At 40.9% G+C, this 23,174-nt stretch overlaps 2 protein-coding genes across 6 annotated transcripts; one reads left to right on the top strand and one right to left on the bottom strand.

The window, feature by feature from the left end:
• Positions 1 to 41: 41 nt before the first annotated feature.
• Positions 42 to 7,459, bottom strand: slc33a1 (solute carrier family 33 member 1). 5 transcript variants are annotated; one of them, XM_025006800.2, is made up of 10 exons: positions 7,050 to 7,459; positions 6,743 to 6,794; positions 6,169 to 6,629; positions 5,906 to 6,059; positions 5,621 to 5,816; positions 5,319 to 5,518; positions 5,042 to 5,226; positions 4,840 to 4,957; positions 3,374 to 3,589; positions 3,103 to 3,270 (listed from the first exon to the last, which is right to left on the bottom strand). In XM_025006800.2, the coding sequence occupies exons 3-10, from the start codon at positions 6,585 to 6,587 to the stop codon at positions 3,103 to 3,105; spliced, it is 1,656 nt and encodes a 551-aa protein (XP_024862568.1). In that variant the 5' UTR covers positions 6,588 to 6,629; positions 6,743 to 6,794; positions 7,050 to 7,459. The 5 variants fall into 5 exon arrangements, with proteins under 5 accessions (XP_037829919.1, XP_024862568.1, XP_017275473.1 ...); XM_017419984.3 differs by having other exon boundaries at positions 7,191 to 7,265; XM_017419982.3 differs by lacking the exon at positions 6,743 to 6,794 and having other exon boundaries at positions 7,050 to 7,457.
• Positions 7,460 to 9,959: 2,500 nt separating this feature from the next.
• gmps (guanine monophosphate synthase) lies at positions 9,960 to 22,546 on the top strand. Its single transcript, XM_017420137.3, has 16 exons — positions 9,960 to 10,131; positions 12,343 to 12,515; positions 12,659 to 12,773; positions 12,998 to 13,095; positions 13,774 to 13,877; positions 14,034 to 14,227; positions 14,902 to 15,067; positions 15,177 to 15,328; positions 15,446 to 15,619; positions 15,738 to 15,843; positions 16,046 to 16,161; positions 16,391 to 16,516; positions 17,184 to 17,299; positions 17,431 to 17,561; positions 18,764 to 18,936; positions 20,771 to 22,546. Exons 1-16 carry the CDS (start codon positions 10,105 to 10,107, stop codon positions 20,870 to 20,872), a joined length of 2,073 nt encoding a protein of 690 aa, XP_017275626.1. The 5' UTR covers positions 9,960 to 10,104; the 3' UTR covers positions 20,873 to 22,546.
• Positions 22,547 to 23,174: the final 628 nt, after the last annotated feature.

Genomic DNA, 23,174 nt, shown 5'->3' with positions numbered 1-23,174 from the left:
GGGGGGGGGGGGGGGTAATGCTCCAAAGACTCGAAGCAGCGTCAGCATCAACTTGTTTATGAACCAAATTTTCAAACTCATACAAAGCAAAGGAAATTCTAAATAAAAACGTTTGAAAGAAATATTGTGATGTCTTTAGTTTTATGAGCAACTTTTTTTTTCTTAACATTTCAGGAAAATGCGGAGACTTCATAAATGCGTACGTCTTTAATTACAAAAAGATTTATTCTTCTTTCTCTTTGATTTTCCAGAATAATCACTGTACCCTTTTCTTTACGATGACCGTAATATTCAAGTCGTTTAAACAAATTGTGTGCAAATCAAAAAAAAAAAAAAAACATTAAAAAGTGAACAGCTGAAGAAAACAAGTAATTCTCAAAGAAGTTTGCCACCACCAGTCTAACTACCGATATGTTTGTCAAAGTAATTCAGATAAAAACAGTGCAACAATTGTAAAGAGAACAAAAAGAAAAGAAAGAGGCTCTTAGGATGAAGCTGTGCGGTCAGCATGCTGCCACAAACATGATAGGTCCCGTCGAGATGAGCTGCGCTTAACGTCCGGTGTGAGGAATCATCGGGTTTCAGAAGAATAAGTGGCCGGAAAGTGAAATAAATTTTTTTTCTTTTAACAACAGAAGTTTTAAAAAACTGTTAGATCAGTCAGAATAAGAATCGAACCTTTCCCAAACAATGATTGTGCACTCGTACAGCTGTCGTAGTTGGAGTTTGAACAAAAAACTGTAACATTTACTTGTGTGTGAGGTAAAACAGAAGGATTCGCTGTTAAAATCTGACGTTTGTCTTCAATAAATTCACTGTATTTATTACAGGCAACAGAGGTACTAAACCTCTAAATCCACCTTTCATATATACAATATATATATATATATATATATATATATATTTATAAACCAACAAAAAAAACCAATAAGTCCAGAATAAACCTCGTCTAGGAGTCTTAAAAGCCAACGGCTGCATTTCCTCCTTCATGGTTGATGTTGGAGCTATAATTCAGATCACCTGAAGTGGGGTTCTGAGGAAAAGTTAGGAGCGATCAATAGGTAGCCTTGTTGTGAATAACAACAAAAAAAAAAAATTCTGACTGCACTGACGAGCTAATGGCTAGTCTGAACAGAGCCAAGACTAAAGTAGAACTCCAGTCTCAAATCATTTTAAAGGTGTTCATCTGAACATTACTTTGTAAACCAGCAGCGGCTGGCTGTAACACTTCCTTTGCAGCTTGGGGCACTTCCAACAGGAATATCGGGGGACATGACCCCCCACGACCCAACCATCAGTAGATAATGGATGGATGGATGAACATCTATAAATGAGTTGAGACTGGACCAGCCTTGACTCGACTCAGACTAGCTTCCCCACAGAACCCCACTCTGGAAATTTTGAACTAACCCTTTAGGATCTGATGAGCAAAATGGTCCTTGATCGACACTACAGTCTTAGAGAGCGTACACAGACAGTTACTGTTTGCCGTTTTAACGTCCTGCTGCAAGTTATTCTGTATACGCAGCAGACCGGAGAGTGTGAATCAAAGCATATATGCAAAATAAGAGTCTTCTTGAATATAACTGACTAATAATGCCTTCAACAAACTAACTGGTCGCACACAGAGAAACCTTGGATGTAAGGTAGTCATCGTTTCAAAATGGCTGCTTTGCTAAAAAGCTTCAGGAGTCTCCATTCATATGACACAGCTCTACGTCACAAAGTGCACGTTATATTCTTCTTTAAGGAGTTTTGGTGAAGCCCGTCGGTCTGCAGCTTCACGACGAGCGTTCGTCGGTGCGTCTTCGTCCGACCGCCGCTGCGACGCGCTCCGTTTTTTAGGACTCCCAGGCGCCAATCAAGGCACGAGTTAGCTGACTGGAAAAGGAGGAACACATCTACGGTCTTAGTCAAGCACGTGCCGACCTCTGAAGAACTGAACCGGATCAGGGGGACTGTACTATGAAGCAGGTTCCACCTGGACAGGAGAGCTTTTGGTTTTTCCAAATCAGACAGGATCTCCCTGAATGGTAAACGCCACTATGTAATAAACTCAGCATTTAAAGCAAAAACCGCTGACACCGGCGCCAATTACAATCAGAAATCTCGACCCATATGTATCTAACGAAACAAAAATAACTCTTCAAAATGATATTCAAGTTGAATATTGAACACAAGGCAGCTGCTCCAGTCAAACTGGGAATGTTAGACGTTGATACATTAAGCAGACTATTTAAATATTGAAATAATAAGCTTATTATTATCACCGGTTCACCGACAGTAGATCTAGATATTTACAAATGTATATTTCATTAGGATGCTACATCTGCCTTTTCTTGAGGCATTTAGCCATATGACAAAGGTGCAACAAAAGCGTTTTTACGAAATATTTTTGCATTGAATAAAAATAACAATTCAGTCAGGGGGCTTATTGGAAATAACAGAAGTCGATTTCTGCCATTCAAGCTCTAAAGAGCCGAGTCATTTTGATGTCAGTAGTTTTACGCGTGTTGTTTTTCGCTTCTCGTGACCTAAACAGGTTAGGTTTCCAGAATAAATTCCCTACGGCGGACGCAAAGTTGAAGCTGAACTGAACTCGCTGAAACACTGATCCTGCGTCGTAGTACAGGCCCACGGTCCCACGGGTACCGTTAAAGAAAAACCTTCACTCAGTTTGACTGGATCTGGATATTCTGACCGTTTGTTTCCATAATTACTCCTGTCATGGAAGGTAAATGGTGACAATGAAGAAGAAAAAAAAAGAATCCTGAAGTGCCACAGTATTAAAAGCTCTTTAAGTTAACTTTGTTGTTTTAAGTTAAACTAACTATTTGTTTCAGTGTAGCGGGACAGTTTAAGAGTCGTAACAAGAGGCATGTTTCCTTCCAGAGAAGACAGAAACGCTTCTTCATTTGTATGTACTTCAGCGTGTGCCGGGGTAAATGTTTTTCTGAGTGCAGCGGTGAAAACAGTGAGCAGACAGATCGAAATGGAGTTACAGCGAGTCCAGCGTTTCCTGTCGCTGCTGAGAAGCAGAATATGAAGGGGGCAGCTCACTGTCCAGATTCTGTCGTTTGGACCGCGGTGCTGGTGGCAGGATCACTGGTTGACTCGACACCTCCACGCAGCAGGGCTCTGCTCCTGCAGCCGCTTCATCTTCTTCCCCAGCCACACCCACCAGACCAAACCGATCACAACGCAGACCACAGACTCCACGTAGTAACCGTCCAGCGTCGTGACACAAACGCCTCCCTCCTTCACACACAGCTGGGGACGGAAGAAGCAAAACAAACAAACAAAAAAGGTTTGAACTTTTGAAGATACAAACGTGCACACTGTCCTGCTCCACCCTCTTTTTTTCCCCGCTCACCCCTGCCTCCACCGCGGAGCCGCAGCTCTGGCCAGCGGCCCCCTGGCATTCCTTGGAGGTCAGCGGATCGACCATCCACAGGGCCATGGTGGCCGGCCAGTTCCCTCCGAGGTTGGTGACCGTGTTCAGCAGGGTCATGTAGGTCCCGCCTATCAGGGGGTCGCTCACTTTGGCGTGGAAGGCCATGCAGGCCACGTACATGCTGTACAGCGCCACCTGGAGAAAAAAAGCAGGAGGGTGACTTGACGAGACTTTCAAAGAACTCTACAATCCAACTTCTTCTTTGTTCTTTTTACCGTCAGCAGCCCACGCTAAGCTCAACTGTAACTTTGGAAAAAGATCTTTAATTGTATAAAAACACAAATTTTCACAACACAGACACATTTCTGTCTGAAATGTTCCAGTTTCAGTCGGTCTCTTTAAGGCAGGGGTGTCAAACCCAGTGACGCAAGGGGGCCAAAATTAAAAATGTGGTCCTAGCCAAGGGCCAATCACGATCAATATTCATTAAAATTACATAAATTAACCTTGGTTTTAGATGTGTTATGTCAAATCATCCATATAGAAATATCAGTTACCTTTTCCCAGTTACAGATTATACAGAGTTTAGAGCAAACATACTTTAATGAACACAGACAAATAGATCAAACTTCAAAAAGCACATCATTAGCAGTCATTTCTCACGCCTCACTCAGCTTTTAAATGAATTTTTTAACATTAAAACAGATTTTTTTTTAAAAGCCATCAACAAAAACCTGATCATACAGAAATTAAAACTATATATTGTTGGCTTCTAATTCACTGCCAAGATAAAACTTCACGAATTAGGCTTAGTTTTTTAAAGTAAGAATCAGAGACTCGATCTGTCCCAGACTGGAGGGTCGGACCTAATGAAATCTAAACGTTATCTTGGGGGCCGGATGAAATGTTACAGAGGGCCGGATCTGGCCCGCGGGCCTTGAGTTTGACACGTGTGCTTTAAGGCTTTGTTTGACTAAAGTTGGCAGAAGAAGACTAAAAGCCCTCCTAATGCTGATTGATCCCTGTGTACCTTCTCACCTCTCTGTAGCATTAATCAGGAAGCATAATTCTCCCTAAATGAAACTCTAACAGACATTTAGGTCAGTGGTGTCCAATCCTGGTCTTGGAGGGCCACTATCCTGCATTTCTCTGCTCCAACACACCTGATTTGAATGAATAAGTGATTAACAGGCTTCTGCAGAGCTTGAAGACCTCCTGAAGAGCAGGGAAACATCTAAAACATGCAGGATGGTGGCACTCCAGGACCAGGATTGGACACCACTGGTTTAGGTGCTTTGAAAAAGTCCAGATAGCTAAAGCTAAGGTATCCACTACACAGGGAGTTAAGAATCCTTTTTCAAATGCAGTTCGGACTTTGTGTTGCTGTGAACCCCACACTGAAACCTGATGGTCTGGTCCAAAGTCGAGCAGAAAAAACAACAAACCTGATGCAATGCATAGCTGAGCAGCACTATGGCATAGTAGTAAACTGGGAATCCTCCATCTTGTTTCACACTGGGGGTCCACCACACCAGCAGAGCGTACTCGAGCCCTATGAGCAACCTGCAGCACAGAACAAGACTCCGTCATCTTTGCCCCACTCGGTGGAAACACGGCGCCGGCGAATCTGTGCGTCTGGGTACCGACCTGAAAGGGAATGCTTTGTAGAAGACATCCAGAGGTCGAGGCCCTGCTGTGTATTTGCTGATGACCACGGGTAGGAGGATTTGCAGAGGCACCATGGGTACTGCCAGCAGCGCCAGCTGTTCTTTAGGAACTCCGGCCTCCACCAGCTTCAGACCTGTAACCGCATCTGCTGCAGAGAAACCGATCTAAAACACACAAACATGGCGCAAATTAAGTTTGTTTGCGCTAAAGACTTTCACGAAAACCAATATTACCCAGACATCGATCAGTTACGTACTTTAGCAGTGAGCAGCAGGGCACAGAAGGTAAAGACTGTGGGCATTTTGACAATAGAGAACAACAGTTTGTAGGTTTCCATGACACCCTGTGTCTCTTCTGGGACATTCCTCCGACCTCTGCCATGTCCGTTTTCCCTTTTAAGTATGGCTACCAGAGTGGTGGAAACTAGGAAGACTATTCCCCAAAAAAATAAGAAATCTGCAGCGGAAGAGCAAAGGAAAAAAAAAGCACATTATTCAGCTGCAGCCAGTGATGACAGAAAGAGTCTGATTAATCTAAAAGGTAATCGGCAAAACATACCAGGCAAAGTGACAATTCCTGTGTCTTTGGGCTCTATTCTGAGGTATTTGTTGCAAAATTCAGCTGATTCCAGAGCCAGAAAGAGCACATTTCCCATGAAGTAGCCAGCAGTCTGACCTACAGAGTTGCATGTAGATGCGTAGCCCACATTCTCTCTGGATAACATGGTCAGGGCCCAGCCATCCACAGCTATATCCTTACACACAAAAATAGTAACACAAATGAAACAAGTGCATTTGTCTTTTTTAATATGTGCTTCTAAATTTGGGCTTATTATTAAATTACCTGTGTGGCTGCCAGAAAGGCAAGCATGAAGAAGACAGCAGTGAGAATCACCACATCTGGACCTTTGTCGTTCTGCAGGAGTGAATTGACGGTTCCAGAAAGGTAGAGCATAAAGAGGCCCAGCAGGTACTGCGTTGGCACCATCCATGACTTTCTGCAGAAACAATTAAACATAGGAGTTAAAAGGGGGGAAAAAAGTAATGAAAAATGGGCAGGGAAAAAACAAAATAGCAGCTTGGTTGGAACACGAGTTTGTTTTGTACCTTCTACCAAACCTGCTGAAGTACAGAGCATCAACCAGCGGCGCCCAGAGAAGCTTCAAACTGAACGGCCAGAAGACGAAGCTGAAGAAAGCTTGGTCTTTGTAGCTGACGCTCTTACTCTGTAAAATCAGAGGGATGCTGCCAGCCAGTCCAAGAGGAATCCCCTGAAGCACATAGAGGAACAACAGGAGCAACACGTTCCCCAGCTCGCCGTGAATCCCAGGCCGGACTCTGGGCCGCCTCCTGTCCTCAGAGTCTGAATTCCTGATCAGACCATCTGTGTCTTCATCTCCCATCTCCGGCTCGGAGGAGGTTGCTCCTTCCCGGTCCCCGTCCCTCATGTGTCCAGGTGGGAGGGTGGCACCTGCCGGTTTCCTCTGCCGCCCGTTTTTGCGCGTGGTCAAATCGGAGAGATCCATGGTGGAGCTGAGGGCATCAAATCCGCTGAGCCCTCAACAGGTCTGCAGAATGTGAAAAAGAAAGCTGAATGGATCCAAATAAAAGTGCAGTTTGGAGGACTTCTTGGTCCTGTGTAATGATTGACTTTACTTTTGTCTTTCTGAATATGTCATACCTGAATAATGAACAGAGTACTTTCTTTATTTTCTACTTCTAAAACTGTGAACCTGGTGATTCAAGCGAACAACGAACAATTTGTTGCGGGTCTCTAACAGCAGGTTTCGTTATCAGCAAATATGTAAATGAGAAAATGAACTGAATGCAAAGGTTGGTAGCTGACATCAAATAAACATTTAGTAACACGAAAAATAAAAACGTAAGGGACTTAATACACAAACGGAACAGTTAAACGTGATTCTAAATGAGGACATGCAAGAGACTTGGGCGGAAAACAAAAGAAAAGTGATTAATTCATGCATTACCTGGTGATAACAGCATGCTAAATCAAAGAACCGGACACAGACGGCTGAACTACTGAGTCAATTACCGGCTCATTTATTACATTTGTTGAGCTAAAAGTCGGCAGCGTCTGAACAGAGAGAGAAAGACGAGGAATGAATTACCGTTTAACTTAAAACTGTGAACATAGACAGACATCAACAAAGGAAAGCCAGGAAGTTCATGGTGTGCATCAGGTAAATGCGTCCGGTGCGTTCAGCTGACGTGTCAAAACGCCGCTGCTTAATGTTCCGCTTCCTTTACGTTGATAAAAAAAAAATGAAAATAAAAAACAAAACACGAAATGAATTAATTCATGTTCATTTACGGAAGGACCAACATGTAAAACAAGTTCCAAATTTAACAGATGAAACGGCAAAAACAAACAACAACAAAAAACATAATTACAGGGACAGACGTCTAGAGTTACTTAAGTCATAAAAAAACATATTTTTATTTGTTTATTTATTTAATTTATTGAAAGCACAAGTGCATTCTACAAAAGTGAAATTAGTTTTTTTTCCAGTTTTACGAAATAACATGAAGTCTAAACTAAACTTACAAATTAAATTAATTAACTAAAATCTATAGTAAAACAAAATGAAACAAAATAAAATAAACGACTGTTAGAAAGACACTTTTTTTAGTCCAGATCAGGCATTACTTGAAGAATACTTCAGAGTGATTTTTGTTCTGAACACAATTAATTAATAATTCATGAGTAGTTTGCATGTTATCCCAAATATAATCCACTTCATTCCACAACGGCATATTTAGAATCCAATGAAAAGTACTATAGAAAGCATCACAAAAAGTAGCTGTATTTAAAGCAATCCATCCACATTCTATTTGAACTCTGCCAGTATTTTGAACAGAAATTCAATTGGCCATTTTCGTGATCAAAAGGTCCCTTTGTTTGGGGTTATAATGTATCCGTGACCCCACATTTAATTGAGCATTAATGGATAACAGCGTGCTCTGCTGTGTGGTGGCTGTGAGCCCATGTGAAGCTGGTTAACCCAACAGAAAACATGTGACAGCACACAGATGCACGTAAAGCAAAGTAATGCACATCAAGACATGGGTTTGTTACAACACTCAAATCCTTGAAAATTTACACTTTCATCAATTCATGTTGAAAGGTTTTACTTATTTGTTTGTTTTATGTAAATCTGAGCCTAAATTATAACTTTGGAAAACTGTTTGTGTGTCAGGATAGTCATCCACCCTGTTACGTCTTTGTTTTCTTTAATTCTGGAAAATACGTCTCACATTGCCCCACCAACCAATTATTTTGTTTGTGGCCTCATTATTAAAAACACAATTAACCAATTTTTAGTATTTCCAGGCAAGTAATGTAACCACCACTTTGTGACAAAATCATTATGTGATGTTTAAAAATTGTTCATGTAGTATAGAAACCCATACTATACTATACTATACTATACTATACTATACTATACTATACTATACTGTACTGTACTGTACTGTACTGTACTGTACTTTACTATTCATTTTTTTTAGGATTTTCAACTCCAAGTGAGCCAGTCAAACCACATGTGGTTGTGTTTATTCCATCACTGCTGTAACTGATTCAGTAGTAATGTTTCTTTGGTTATAATGATGTTTTTTGGTTTTCTTGCTGTGACATTACTCTTTAATAGAAAAGAAATGCCAGGTTGAAAGTCAAAATCTTTCTATTTAAATACAGTAAATATATCTGAAAAATAAAATCCTAATCTAAAATCTAAAAAATCTAAAAAATCTAAAACAAAAATCTAAAAAATATTCCACAAACAAGATGCTATACAGTTTGGTTTTCTTGCTGTGACATTACTCTTTAATAGAAAAGAAATGCCAGGTTGAAAGTCAAAATCTTTCTATTTAAATACAGTAAATATATCTGAAAAATAAAATCCTATAGCTTACTACTACAGTAACAGGGAACCTAAGCTTGTTGTAATTCACACCCTCAAAAGCAGTAAATACTTGTGACATTAGATGTTATAAATAAAGAGGCCGCCTCTGACATGCTTCTGTCTGACACATTCTGAGATGTAAAAATATCCAGGTTATGTAATACTGGGAGCAAAAAGTATACAAATACTATTATTGAAGACTTCAGACTAACATGTTCACATAATGTTTTTTCTTGTATTAGTCCAAGTCGCACCAGTAAAATAACAAAAAATTAAAGCTAATTAAATAATTAAGTTGCTAATTTCCATTTAGGCTCCAGAAAATCACATATATTCTTCTTTATGAAGCTCTCCAACACATATTTGCCTCATTTTTATCTACCATAGCCCCAACTTTAACTCCCATACTGAAGTGTTATTATAATAACTTATATATAACAGCGGTACAATGAAGGTCCTGAAGTTCTTGTTTTGGGATGCCACTATTATCAGTGACCTCCATCTGCCCCCACCACCCGAGACAAAAACAATAATTTGTCTTGGCTGTCTGCTGCCAAAAGGCGAAGTCGGACAATGGTGTGTGTCTGTTACCAAAATAGCTCATTAACCATCGGATGAATTTTTATGAAACCTTCAGATTTACATCTACAACTGATCAGCTTTTGGACTAAATCCACTTTAAGACGGCCGACACAAAAATGGTTATAACTCGGTCCATTTTTACAGATATTAAGCTAAAACTTGATGTGGTGGTAGCTGAGGGTCCTTACCAACACATACTTTGAGCGTGAAATCTCGCGATATCGGACAGAACGTGTTTTTCTTATGTTTTGACAAGAAGGGAAACACAACTAAAATACATTTCTGTGTAAATGTTTTATCTCCACGCATGAAACATTGACATTTATATATATAATAATTATTATTATTCTCTTCTTCCACGCTGTTTGTGACAACTCCCTCCCTCCCTGCCGGCGCCGGAGGAGGGGAGACAGCGGCATCTTTAGACCTACAACTCAGTCTGCTTTCCCAACAGTAGTCGGCGTGCTGGAGCGGGAGAGCTACACCGTCTCTGTCTGAGACCTGGGACAGCTTCTCTACTCAACACGGACAGTCCTCCATGGCTCTGTGCAACGGAGACAGCAAGGTCAGTGGGGAGGAGAGGAGAGCGGAGCCTCGGTGGAACTAGCACCCGTGGTTCACGCACGGCCTCCGTGCACCTCGGGGTGGAAAGTTAAGGAGCCTGTAATATCACCACCAGTAACCGGGGAGTGAACGCGTTCAGCGTCCTGCCTGTTGCAGCGTTACCGATACATTTAACATGTTGCCTTCAGCTGCCTATCAGCTACACGTGATGTAGCTGGGACATGCAGCCTGTTTCACACACGTATGTTTTTCACTATACGTGTTTGCGTTTATGATATTGAGGGTCCCCCCACCACATCTCGCCTCCGATACTCCTCCAGCGCCGCATGGGTTTTAGCTTAGCTCGGCTACGTTAGCCGCTAGCATGCTAACGCTCGCTACTACGGTTATGAGCAGTTTTAGCGAGCTGTGGCTGGGCACAGTTTATAGTGACAGCACGGTTAGGAGAAAATCTTTTTGGCCGAGACCTTTTCGGTAGTAAAAAAGTCACCCTGCGGTGAACTGGTGCACTTTGTAAGGCAGCTGTCATTCACTTTAAGTTAAAATAAGGTTAACTGTCAGTTCGCTAGCGCCGTCACTAAGCTAGTAGGAGCGAAACTTGCTGTTTACCAGGCAGGAGGTGTTGTGCCGAAAAACGCACCCCTGGCGTGACAAGTACCTCTGTACTGAGGGAAAAACGCATTTCAAAGCGTTTATTTTCACTCACTGAGTAAAAATCCAAAGTGACCAAATGACCTTTGGTTTTCAGTACTCTTAAAGGACACAGTTATCTAAAATTATGCGGTTGTGACACTGTTTAAGTGTGGTTTAATGACAAGCTAGTCTGCCAGAAAACGTGCCCTTTTTTAACTAGGAAAGAGTTCCATTACTCGGTCTAACAATGATTTCCTAATTATAATACTCAAATAACTACATGTTTTGAGTAATGGGTGATTAGGGTCAGTACTTTTCCAGGAAGGGCTGCATATAATCCTGTAAAAAAACAACTTTGTTTAAAAGCTACATATAGGTTTCTATGTGTAATAACTGTTAATAATTGTTCTGAAGCGTGGTGGGAAAAACACAAGTATGTCCTTCACTTTTGAGTTTATCTTTAGTTTAGTTTTTTTTAAATAAAATTGCTCTAATATGCCTTCCTCAAGACAAAAGGCGCTTTTCACGGGAGGGGGTGCCTTTTTCGGCACAACACCTTATCAAATTGAGGTAGTACTACTGCGTTACCAGATAATCTGATAAAGTTTGCTCAAAAACAAACCTCGTTTGTGACTATAGTTTTACAGCTCACAAATTTGGCTGCTTTGTGTTTGCAAGCTAGAAATAAAATTTAAAAAGTACTTTGAAACATTAGGTGCTATTATTGTTTTTATTAACCACGTGGGCTGTTTCTTTTTATGTTGTGCTATCTTTAAACTCAGGCTTGGTTCTCACATTAGTATACAAATATATCTTTAAAAAAATAGTGTCATCTGTTGACGACCTCAGGTTTGCACATAGGCCTCTTGATCATTAAATTAATAAAAGTAGTCTTCTTCCTGGTCAATCTGGGTTTCATTTAGACATTTTCTGGATACAGTCATCTGCTTCACATTGATTTATTTGTCCCATTCGGCTTGCTGTGCATCTCTTTATGACCATCTTGTGTCACGAGACAGAGAGGATAAACCACGTCTTTGTGAACTCTCATTATAAGGACTAATTGAAAGTTTGTCCGTGAAATTGTGAAACAGTTTTTACCTTGTGGCTGTATCTCAGTTTTTTGATCCCCATATTTCTTAAACTCACTTTACATCTGTTGATTGTGTTTTAAAATCTGTGTTTTTTCACTATTCTTGCATTTCTTGTTAAATCTATACATCTGGACTAAAATGACGAGCACCACTGCCCTTTTTCGGCCCCTGTGCCTCTGGCCCAGGAAGCCCATTTTAGTGATCAGTCCATGCTAATAAGTGGTGACTGACTTGAGGTTTCATGTGATTTTTGGTGAATAGTTTCAGCATGCTTGACAAGAGTGCCTGTCTGTATTGCCGCTCACATGTCTGTAATCGTGTTACGTCGTATTCGCTCATGTCCGCCAGGGACAGGTCAGAGGCACGGCAAACCTTCAGCACCCAAACTGTTGACGTTTGAACATTTTAAGCCTGTATTTGAGTTCCTTTAATGCTTTTCTTTGTTTAAAACTAAAAGGATGACGGTGATGTGTGTGTGTCCATAGCTGGAGATCAGCAGCTCAGAGCAGAATGGGTCATGCGAGGGGGCAGTGGCGATCCTGGATGCAGGGGCGCAGTACGGGAAGGTGATTGACAGGCGGGTGCGGGAGCTGTGTGTACGCTCCGAGATCCTTCCCCTGGAGACCCCGGCCTTTGCTCTCAGAGAACAGGGTTACAGGTGAGAAGGAAGAAATACGCTCTGATTCTCTGACCGTCAGGATCATTTTTCTTTCTTTTTTATCATATTCTGTAAAGGTGGAATTGTAAGGACGCTTTGATACTGCTGTGTATTTGATTGTTTCTCTCTATTCCACTTCTTAGAGCAATCATTATTTCAGGAGGTCCAGCTTCTGTGTACGCCGAAGATGCTCCCTGGTTCGACCCGGCTATATTCACCATAGGAAAACCAGTTCTTGGGATTTGCTATGGGATGCAGGTATTTCAGGCTTATTTTGCAGTGATGAACAGTGATAGTTGGTGATTTCCTGTATCTTAAGCAAAGGAAGAATATTTCTTGAGTCATTTTTACAGTTAACTGAAAATAAACTCTTTTCAGCCTTCCTGGCACACTTTTTTTAGCTTGCAGCAAATGTACTATCGCTTTTTTTTACCCTAAATGCTTGTGCTAAGTATTAACTCTGGTGTGTGTTTATGTTACAGATGATGAATAAGGTTTTTGGCGGCACAGTGCACAAAAAGAGTGTAAGGGAGGATGGAGTGTTCAGTATTGCACTGGACAACACATGCTCCCTTTTCAGGTACTGTTCTTTGACATGTTTTTATCTTTTAGTGGCTTTGGTCCGTTTCACACTTTATGCATGTTAGAAGTGGACGTAACACAGATTCTGATTAAATATTTTACTTGTATTTCAGTTGAACCTGTACACTGTCTCACTATTTATTTGGCTTGTTGTGCATGTTTGTGTTTACATCCCTAACAAATGTAGACATTTCTGTGTAGTTTTCTGTGTATCTGTTGAGGTCCCGTTATTAGCTCTTAAGACGTTTTATTAATTTAGGTCACAACCTAGAATGTAGGTCAGGCAGGAACAATCCCTTGTTTTATATTTGTAAATGAAGAGGAAATAAATCTACCTTCATATTAAGTTTGTCTTAAAGACCACGTAACCCCTCCTGCTGTTAATCCAAATTGGTAACTTTGAAGGAAGAACTTGTGTTTGTGTTCTCCAGTTCAGTTCCTTGTTCTCAGCTGATTAACAACAAACACAAATGCTGTTCAAATTGTAAATCCAGCTTAACTCAGTCACATTATGATTATTCCAGCAGCCACATGCATTTCCCTGGCTAGTATTTAAATGTGAAGTTGTGAGATGATGTCTCTTTTGTTTCAAGCACTGACTGTAAACATTACCTCTCACACGGTGTTAACAAACTGCCTATCTTCCTCTGTCGGCTGTGTGTGTGTTTCTTATCAGAGGCCTTCAGAAGGAGGAACTGGTGCTGCTGACCCACGGAGACAGTGTGGATAAAGTGGCTGATGGCTTTAAAATCGTGGCCCAGTCAGGAAACATTGTTGCTGGTGAGGAGCGCAGACGATAAACTTACATGAAAGTTTAATTTGCTGTTCCGTTTGAAAGCCTCAGTCTGTATGTAGCTACGATCGGCTGGCTCTGTTTAATTGAGTTTCATATAAGTGACCGCTTCCCCGCATAACATCTCTTCTCCTGCCCTCCAGGGATCGCTAACGAGCAGAAGAAGCTGTATGGCACCCAGTTTCACCCCGAGGTGGACTTGACAGAGCGAGGCACGGAGATGCTGCGCAACTTTCTGTTCGAAATTGCAGGATGCACGAGCAACTTCACCGTTCAGAACCGCCAGCAGGCCTGCATCAGTGAGATCAGAGACAAAGTGGGCAGTTCGAAAGTTCTGGTGAGTGAGCCTCTCAAAGGATGACAATTATTACCTGCCACCAGAAAAAGCAGGCAGTCATTTAACTGTCTGCATGTGTTCATTTATCTGTCTGTTAGCGAAACACATCTTGAACCATTAGATGGATTTTAATGAAGCTCTCAGAAAATAACCATTGGATGCACATCTACACCTGACTAACATTTGGAGTCAACCTGATTTAAGATGGCTGCCACAGCAAACACAGAAATGGCTATAACACAGTAATTTTCACAGATATTGTGTTAAAATTTTGAGTGTTGATCAGGCATGATCTTCATTTAACACTTTGATACGAAAGGGAGCGGGCAATATGCTTTCCTTTTAGTTTTTTTTTCTTTTATTTAGCATCCAAATTTGTTTTAGGTTAGAGTAATGATCAGAAAAAGAAGAAAACAGAAAAGTATTTTCCTACTTGAAATAACTTGATTGTAAAGCTTTAGTGAAATGAAGTAGAAACTGAACCACTGTCTACTCTTATTATTAGTGTCAGTGGTTTCCAGTCCACTAACAGATGAGAACCACATGCCAGTACAAAGAAAAGTTTAAATAATTATAACATTAGCACATGCAGGTGATTTACTGGTAGACCTGGTTTTACATCCAGCACATTATAGTTTGATGTCTACAGGTCCTGTTTGTGTTGATATTTTCAGGTGCTGCTGAGTGGTGGAGTCGACTCCACAGTCTGCACAGCCCTCCTCAACAAAGCTCTGAACCAGGACCAGGTGATCGCCGTTCATATCGACAACGGCTTCATGAGGAAGAGGGAGAGTCTGAGTGTGGAGGAGGCCCTCACCAAGCTGGGCATTAAACTCAAAGGTATGGCCCCGAGCATCGGCTGGTTCTGCAGAATTATCAGCCGTTTGGAACTCCTAATGAGGTGAAATATGAATGAATCTGTTAATAATTTTTTTTTTTTCCCTTTCAGTTGTAAATGCAGCACACACCTTTTATAACGGGACGACAACCCTTCCCATCTCTGACGAGGACAGGACGCCACGGAAACGTATCAGCAAGACATTGAATATGACCACCAACCCCGAGGAGAAAAGAAAAATTATTGGAGACACTTTCGTCAAAGTGAGTTTGTTGTTTTCATCATTTATGCACGGTTAAACATAAGATGCTTCATCATTTGCCTAAATCTACCAGTTCACCTTTCTTTAATCGTTCTTTGTGATCTGTATCTTTTCCCAGGTGGCGAATGAAGTACTTGGGGAGATGAATCTGAACCCGGAAGAGGTTTTCCTGGCACAGGGAACCTTACGGCCTGACCTCATTGAGAGCGCCTCCCACGTTGCCAGCGGGAAGGCAGAGGTCATCAAAACGCACCACAACGACACCGAGCTCATCCGCAAACTCAGAGACGAGGTAACGACTCTCACAAACGCTAACTTGTTATCTGACTGTACAGCTATTAATTACTTAAGAATACCTTTTAAGTTCTTCACCACGATAATGCTGATTCTACTCCTTTGTTGCACTTCAGGGAAAAGTCATCGAGCCCTTGAAAGATTTCCACAAAGATGAGGTGAGAGCGCTGGGCAGAGAGCTGGGCCTGCCAGAGGAGATAGTCTCTCGGCATCCATTCCCTGGTAAGTACACACACTCACACACACACACCTTTAGTATGTTCATATATGCCAAATTCTACAGTCATGGCTTAGATCAATATAACGCTTTAGATTGTTTTTCCCACCACAGTTTGTTGTGTCGATTTGTTTCTTTTTAATAGTTCTAATTCAGTCAGGCTCAAAGCTGCTCTTGTTTTAAAAGATCGTTGCTGTTTCCCTGCAGGTCCTGGTTTGTCCATCAGAGTGATTTGTGCAGAGGAGCCTTATGTTTGTAAGGACTTTGCTGAAACAAACAACATTCTCAAAATTGTGACAGACTTTTCCGCAAGTGTCAAAAAGGTCAGTAAGTCTGAAAATAAAAGGTTTCCTCACACCCTTAATTATATGTTTTGAAAGACAAGCTGTCAAATGGGTTTTGAAAGCATACTTTTGTTTTTCTGCAAAGTTTGGGGCGGCATTTATTCACTGAACTGTGTTTTAAACCACTGTTTTAACTTAACCATGCACCTTTTTAGTACAAAATTTAATAATGATAAACTCCCCCCCCTTTTTTTTTTTTTTTTTCCAGCCTCATGCCTTGCTCCAGAGGGTCAAGTCATGCATATCAGATGAGGAGGAGGAGAAGCTCATGCAGATCACCAGCCTTCATTCACTCAATGCCTTCTTGCTGCCCATCAAAACTGTCGGTGTCCAGGTAAACCAGCCGATGGAACAACATATAGTCTTGAAACGGAGGTAAAAGCTCCAAAGTTTTAATAGTTTGTCGATGGGGACTTGTCAGCTGCTGCTTGTATGCAGAGAATCCTTTTGTTTCCAAAGGCAGTGGTATCTTGACTGTATTTGTCTCCTGCTAGGTAATGACTATAATTTAGTTTTCAGCCATAAGACACTCCCACACAAAGCTTCTCCAAGTCTCACTTCTTTACACCTCTCTTCTGCCCGGCAGGGTGTGTTCTGTGGACATGGTTAAACAGATCAAAAGTCACCCCCTTTCCTGTAGTTACACTGACTGACTCACAGTGTTCTCCTGAGAACAGAGCAGCCCTAAAGTCTTTTCCTGCACAAACACTGCAGTCAGCCACTGGCTGTGTGTTTTGTTGTAGGTGTGTCCTTACACTTTCTGCTTGACACCAGAAGTCTAAATTCGACCCAAACCTCAAACCCAGACAGAACTCTTTGGATACGCAAAAATAGCTTTTATTGCCTGCTCTGAAAATTGCAAACTCACTTAGTAGGGATTATTGAGATGTTCTGTTTGACGTAAAAACCAGATGTCCGGGGGATTACTCCTGTTTGTGCTTTTGTTCCCGTTTGCCCGTCGTCCGCCCTGTGAAGACAAGATTTTTGTGGGTTTTTTTCAGGGTGATTGCCGGTCTTACAGTTACGTGTGCGGCGTCACGAGTAAAGAATCCCCACACTGGGAGTCCCTCATGTTCCTGGCCCGACTCATTCCTCGCATGTGCCACACCATCAACAGGTAATGTAGAAAACAGCCCCAACAGCATCACTTTTCTGTGACTAAAAATTCACTTCAGTCATTCCAATTAAACACCGGCTCAAAGAATCCCCTTGCCTCAGTGATTCATTCCTGTTTCTCTCTCTTTGCAGAGTTGTGTATATATTTGGGTCCCATGTCAAGGAACCACCGACAGACATTACACCAACTTTCCTGACCACAGGTGTTCTGAGCACGCTCAGACAGGCGGACTTCGTAGCTCATTCTATTCTTAGGGAATCTGGTAAGAGTCTGCCAAAGAGGCTCCAGACATGGAAAACCTTGTGTATTTTAGGAATTTATAGAAATCTTACAAAGGTTGTGAGGCTATATACAGTTTGTATTTGTGAACTATAATGTTAATCACATGGCACTTAGATTATAGTAATTTATTTGTAACATAAACTGCAGAGGCCTGTGTGTGACCTACTTTATTTTTTTACTTTGGCTACTGGAGCTATAATTAGCCTGAGTATTATGTTATATCAATTCAACAGCTGTTCATTTGAACAGCATGCTTTTCTGTCCATGCTTCTTTAGATAGTTTGTGTCAATCTTAATTTTTGTGTAGGTTTTTTTTTCTATATTAAGGTGTTTGTAAACAAAAATATTTTTGTGAGCTAAATCACATTTTAAAATCATGTCCAACAAAACAATTTGACACTACCAACATTTTTCTGAGCGATCATTCTACATCATTAATTTTACTGTAATAATGCTTCATTTAATGAACTTAATGTATTCTGTTTTTTGCGAGTATCATAGTGAAAGGGACGGTTTAACTCTTGAGTTGGGCTCTTTGGAAAGGTTTTGAACAGTAATTGTGTTACCTGTTGTAGATGGCTCTTTGAACCTAAAGAGAGATTGATTCTGACTGCACTGATGAGCTAACGGCTAGTCCAAGTGGGACCAGGACCAAAGTTGTATTTAAACGCATCCAGTCTTTAAAACTTCATAGTTTATTTCAAACAGTATTTTATAAACCTTTACATATCCATCAGTTACATGGTTATTCTAGTAGAAATATTATGATATTATTCCCAGAATGCAAACTGGATGTGCTACAGCTAACTGCTGCTGCCTCTGTTTGCTCTTGTAAATCGAAGAATTCTTTGTAAATATCTAAATACTAAAGCTGACGGTGGTATAAAGGTGAATAAAGCAGCGTTCAGAAAAAACACTTTGAAAGTTTTGATACTGGAGTTGATTAAAAATGACAGCTGTCCTTCTTGGTCTACGGCTCGCTCAAATTAGCGATTTACTCTTCAGTCCGGGGCTATCTACAACAGGTAAGATATTGATTACCCATGTACCCCACTTGGAAAAACATTCGAAGTATTAAAAGATCTGAACTGCCACCTATAGATAAAGAAACGTGAGCACTCCAACATTAATCGTGTGTCTTGGCAGCGCTTTGCAACTCTCACCGCTCTCTTTTGACATCAGGGTATTCAGGCAAGATCAGCCAAATGCCGGTCATCCTCATCCCGCTTCACTTTGACCGCGACCCTCTCCAAAAGCAGCCGTCATGTCGGCGCTCTGTTGTGGTCCGCACCTTCATCACCAGTGACTTCATGACAGGGATCCCAGCCATGCCTGGCAACCACATCCCAGAGGAGGTACGCCACGACCGAACACCTGTCTGCTCTTAAGATTTTACCAAATTCAGTGGAAGGGTTCTGACTTCAATTTAAAGGGTTGCAAACAGTGAAATAGTGGCTGGCTTTGTGGCTGCCATCTTGCTAGGTGCTACACCTTTCACTGTTTTTTGTTTCCATGTTGAAGCCACCCATTGTTAATGTCCAGAAACTCACAGAAATAGTGTTATTTTACTTAAACGTGCATATTGTGAAAACAGGGTTACAAGAGCAGTTATTCTTGCTAAACCAATACATGATTGTACTTTAAGTAATTAAGTAGTTTACATGTTTACTAACCAGAGCTCTGCTACCAGTGTCTGCAGTTAATGGCACTTAGACCACATTGTATAAGTTTAAGTATTACCGTATTTTCCGCATTATAGGACGCACTGTCAGCGAATAGTCCATTTTTGAATTTTTGTCATATATGAGGCGCACCGGACTATAAGGCGCATCATCGAGCACCTCCCAATTTTTGTAACTTCACTTTCTCTCCATTCAAAATGGACGATTTCGCTGCTCTAGTGGAGCTGGTTTGCCTGTGTCAGTATTTATATGATCCCTCTATGTGAGATCACAAAGATGATCAAACGGTTTAAAACTCACGGAAGGTTACTGCACCGACGTAAGCGTCAAGTATGAACCTCTCCACCGCTCGCTCAGGTCCGCACGCCGTTCGCGGAGCCCTGCACAACTAAAACTGAGCCTTAATGCTGCAAGCGGTGCAGCTTTGTAGTTTAACCAAAGTCGTACTAAAACATCACGACTTCTTACATATATAAGGTGCTCCGGATTATAAGGCGCACTGTTGTTTTTTGAGAAAATTGAAGGCTTTTAAGTGCGCCTTTTAGTTCGGAAAATATGGTAGTCTTTTCCCTCATAGTTCTGGGAATATTTACTCTTATATGTCACACACTTCATTTAGACATCAGTAATTAGACTTTTGTGTGTCCGTTAGGTAAAATAGCTTGGCATACTAATATATAATATTTAAGACAATATGTTATTGATATTGATAATATATTTTTACTTAGTTGCTATATGCTGACCATCAGTGCTTTACAGTAATTATAGATAATTATGCTTTAATAATACAGTGTATTAGACTGTTATTTACATTGAAAGTAAAAGGGAAAATGAAAGTTTCTGCCCAGTGGGACATTAAAGTAGTCTGCATTGTTTTTGCTTTAAAAATACATACATGTACCTCATATACAACAATAAACTCATTAAGGCAAGTTTAATGATCAGAATTGTTTTCCACATTCATTCTTCAGGCTGTTTTTGACCGGTCAGTACAGGTATTCATACTTCTCTGCACACTACACACCTGTCCCACTGCTGCTGAAACCGAGTGAACTCATAGTTCTACATCATTTATGTTTCTGGAAGGTGTAAATTTACCCAAGTATTACAATAGTGGGTAATTCATCACTGTAGGACAGACATTTTATTTATTTATTTATAAACCACTTTCAGACATCAAAGGCTTACACAATGCACAAAAACTGAAAAGGTCACATTTTCAATGATTTATGAACTAATATGGCGTAACGCTCACTGACAAAAAGTAGTGCCACATTCTTTGACGTGCAGGTTCTGATAATTATAGCACCTGATGACAAAACATTGGGCTCCTAGGCTGAGTTTAAGTTGTTTTTTTGTCAGATATTTATGTCCTGCTACCATTCTGGAAGTACCTCTCCAGTACCTTGCCAGTTCAGTCTGTCGTGATTTCAGGGCTTGCAAGTGATCACTTCTTGGGGTTTTTTTCAGTCTTATTAAGAGGTATTTGTTCTGTCCGTTTCACTAGGTGGTGCTAAAGATGGTAAATGAGATCAAGAAAATCCCCGGCATCTCTAGAGTGATGTATGACCTGACCTCCAAACCGCCCGGCACCACCGAGTGGGAATAGAACTCGACATATCAATAGGACACGCTCTCAAACACAGTACACAAACACTCTCAGCAGTTACGAGAGGACTCTCCTTTTTCTGTCCTTCCTCCCCGACTCTCCTACTTGGTCTTAATATTTCTGGCAATAGGGATCGGTTCATGTTGATTATTGATATGATGTTGTCACTTTTGATTCATGTACAACAATGTATTTCCCTGCTGTCATGTAAATTGCTGCTTCCTTTTTGTGAGTTTCACCCATTAAAAGGCGAGCGGCGAGAAGCTGTGAGATTTAAGTGATGTTGTGCCTAAAGAGGAATTATAGGACGAGTAAAAAAAAAAGAAAGAAGAAGACAAGCAAATAATAGTGTCATTTAAAAAAAAAATGCAGTAGTCTTTAGGGGAAAGTTTGAAAATCTTTAGCATTTGCTTTCTTGTCAGATGTTTTTGTTTTCCTGTTTCAGCCTGAGACTATCCTCTCTGTTTGTTCATTTTTCTCTCTCTCTCTCTGCCTCCGATGACTGAGATTGTCTGAACCGACAGCCTGTGTGACCAATCAGGTATTTTCTTTTTCTTGCCAAAAGTAGAATACGCCGTGGTGATTAAAACATTGTGGGCTCCTGACGATCTGGCAGCAGCTTCAGAGTCGTGATTTCCGTGCAGCCGCGAAGGAGGCCAGTCCAGCTGGTAACGTTGTACGTGCCTGTTCTGTGTGGGGTTCCTTATTTTATGGGTTTTTTTTCTCTTGGGTGTAACCTGACCTGGACGCCGACGTGTCCAGAGAGAGGAGCTTATAACATTGCTCTCCTCATGCTGCAATATGTGTGCTTTTTTTTTTTTAATAAAGAAGAATATAAAGGCAAAAGTACTAATATCAAACTTAGAGTAGAGTTTCTAACCACATCGTGTCACTAGCTGTTTTGGCTGCCCTGGTGTTGTACAGGGGCACATTTTATTTGCACATTCTTTCACTCATAAAGCCTTGGTGCTGCATCGACAGAAATCAAACAGCCAGTGGGAGTTTTCCCCTGAACCGTGTTGCTCTGTAGTATCTAAGGTCCAGTTAGGGGAGCTGTTGCCACCTCCTGCGTACGCTCACTGTGTCTCCGAAAGGCATTGCTGCTTTTTATGTATCTGTTGTGCCCTCTCACAACGGTCAGCGCATCACCATCTTTTTTTTTTCTCCATTTTCAGACTTGACATGTAAACCTCAGTGAATACAGTGCTCAGGTTTAACTGAGTTTTTAAACGTGTATTGAACCCTTTTGCTTGGATGTGGTGGTTCTCATGCCTCCATTTGTTTAGTTCTTTTTATTTTTCTGTGCCTCTCATCCCTCTGTTGCTGCGTCTTTAACTTTTAGCAGCAAAAATACTCCCAAGGTAAAAGAAATAATTTTCCTAACTTAACTGCTGTTTGAGTTTCTTTTCCTGTTCTGCCTTTTTTTTTAGGTGTGTTATTTTTTTTTTTCTGTTGTTGCGTATTTCTCCGAAGAACAGCTAACGGTGGACATTAATTTTAAATCTCAATAAGATTAAGTTATGCAAAGTTGTCTCTCTTTTTTTCCCTTTAATTCTGTTTAGCGATGGTCATTATCCTTAGTAACGTGCCTCAAACCAAGCCACTGCATGCAGTTTCAACGACGACATTTGTACAACGCAAAACTGAGCTTTAATAAAGATCTCAATGTTGAAACTTTTATTGTTTGCCTTTTTTTTTCTTTAACATTCAGGATACCTTAAAAAAACAAATAAGACGTGTTTCATATTAGGGAGATTTAATACAGATCTATAAAGTAGGGTTCTGTGGAAAGATGAATATCTTACCTGGTGTAGATATCTCTTTTAACCGCATCAGGCTGGAGAAATAGTTTAACTCTGGCTGAATTGATGAGCTAATGGCTAGTCCATGCGAGTTTAAAATCAGCAAATTGCTACCATCTTAAAAACTAGTCTCAAAATAATGTACAGCCGTACACGCAAACGATGTTTTATAAACTTTAAAATTGCTGACAACACAAATAGCAGCAGTTAGCTGTAGCACTTTGGATGCATCCTCCAGCAGCAATTCTGTAATATTTTTACTATAATGTAGAATTAACCGAGTTGTAAAGGTTTATAAAATAGCTTTTGCACGAACCACTCCAGAAAGTTGTTTTAAGACAACAGTAATCCATGTTGGTGTCGGCAGCTCTCAGACCAGCTGTGAGCTCATCAGTTCCATCGCAACAACTCTATTTATCCAAACAGGTCGTTCAAAGAGCTACAGGTAAGGGGTTAATTACTCATAATCTTTTTAGAGAACCCTACATAAAAAAAGTGAA

This window comes from Kryptolebias marmoratus, linkage group LG2 (assembly GCF_001649575.2).
Source record: "Kryptolebias marmoratus isolate JLee-2015 linkage group LG2, ASM164957v2, whole genome shotgun sequence".
NCBI classification, from domain to species: Eukaryota; Metazoa; Chordata; class Actinopteri; order Cyprinodontiformes; family Rivulidae; genus Kryptolebias; species Kryptolebias marmoratus.
This window is presented reverse-complemented; position numbering and strand designations above follow the sequence as displayed.

Bases quoted from the DNA above. Each gene is read 5' to 3' on its own strand.
- gmps (XM_017420137.3), top strand. From the start codon at position 10,105: ATGGCTCTGTGCAACGGAGACAGCAAG. The intron at 13,096-13,773 runs GTACTGTTCTTT...GTTTCTTATCAG, and splicing joins AACACATGCTCCCTTTTCAG to AGGCCTTCAGAAGGAGGAAC. The intron at 15,329-15,445 runs GTGAGTTTGTTG...ATCTTTTCCCAG, and splicing joins TTGGAGACACTTTCGTCAAA to GTGGCGAATGAAGTACTTGG.
- slc33a1 (XM_025006800.2), bottom strand. From the start codon at position 6,587: ATGGATCTCTCCGATTTGACCACGCGCAAAAACGGGCGGCAGAGGAAA. The intron at 6,060-6,168 runs GTACAAAACAAA...TTGTTTCTGCAG, and splicing joins TTCAGCAGGTTTGGTAGAAG to AAAGTCATGGATGGTGCCAA. The intron at 5,817-5,905 runs GTAATTTAATAA...TTTGTGTGTAAG, and splicing joins CCTTTCTGGCAGCCACACAG to GATATAGCTGTGGATGGCTG.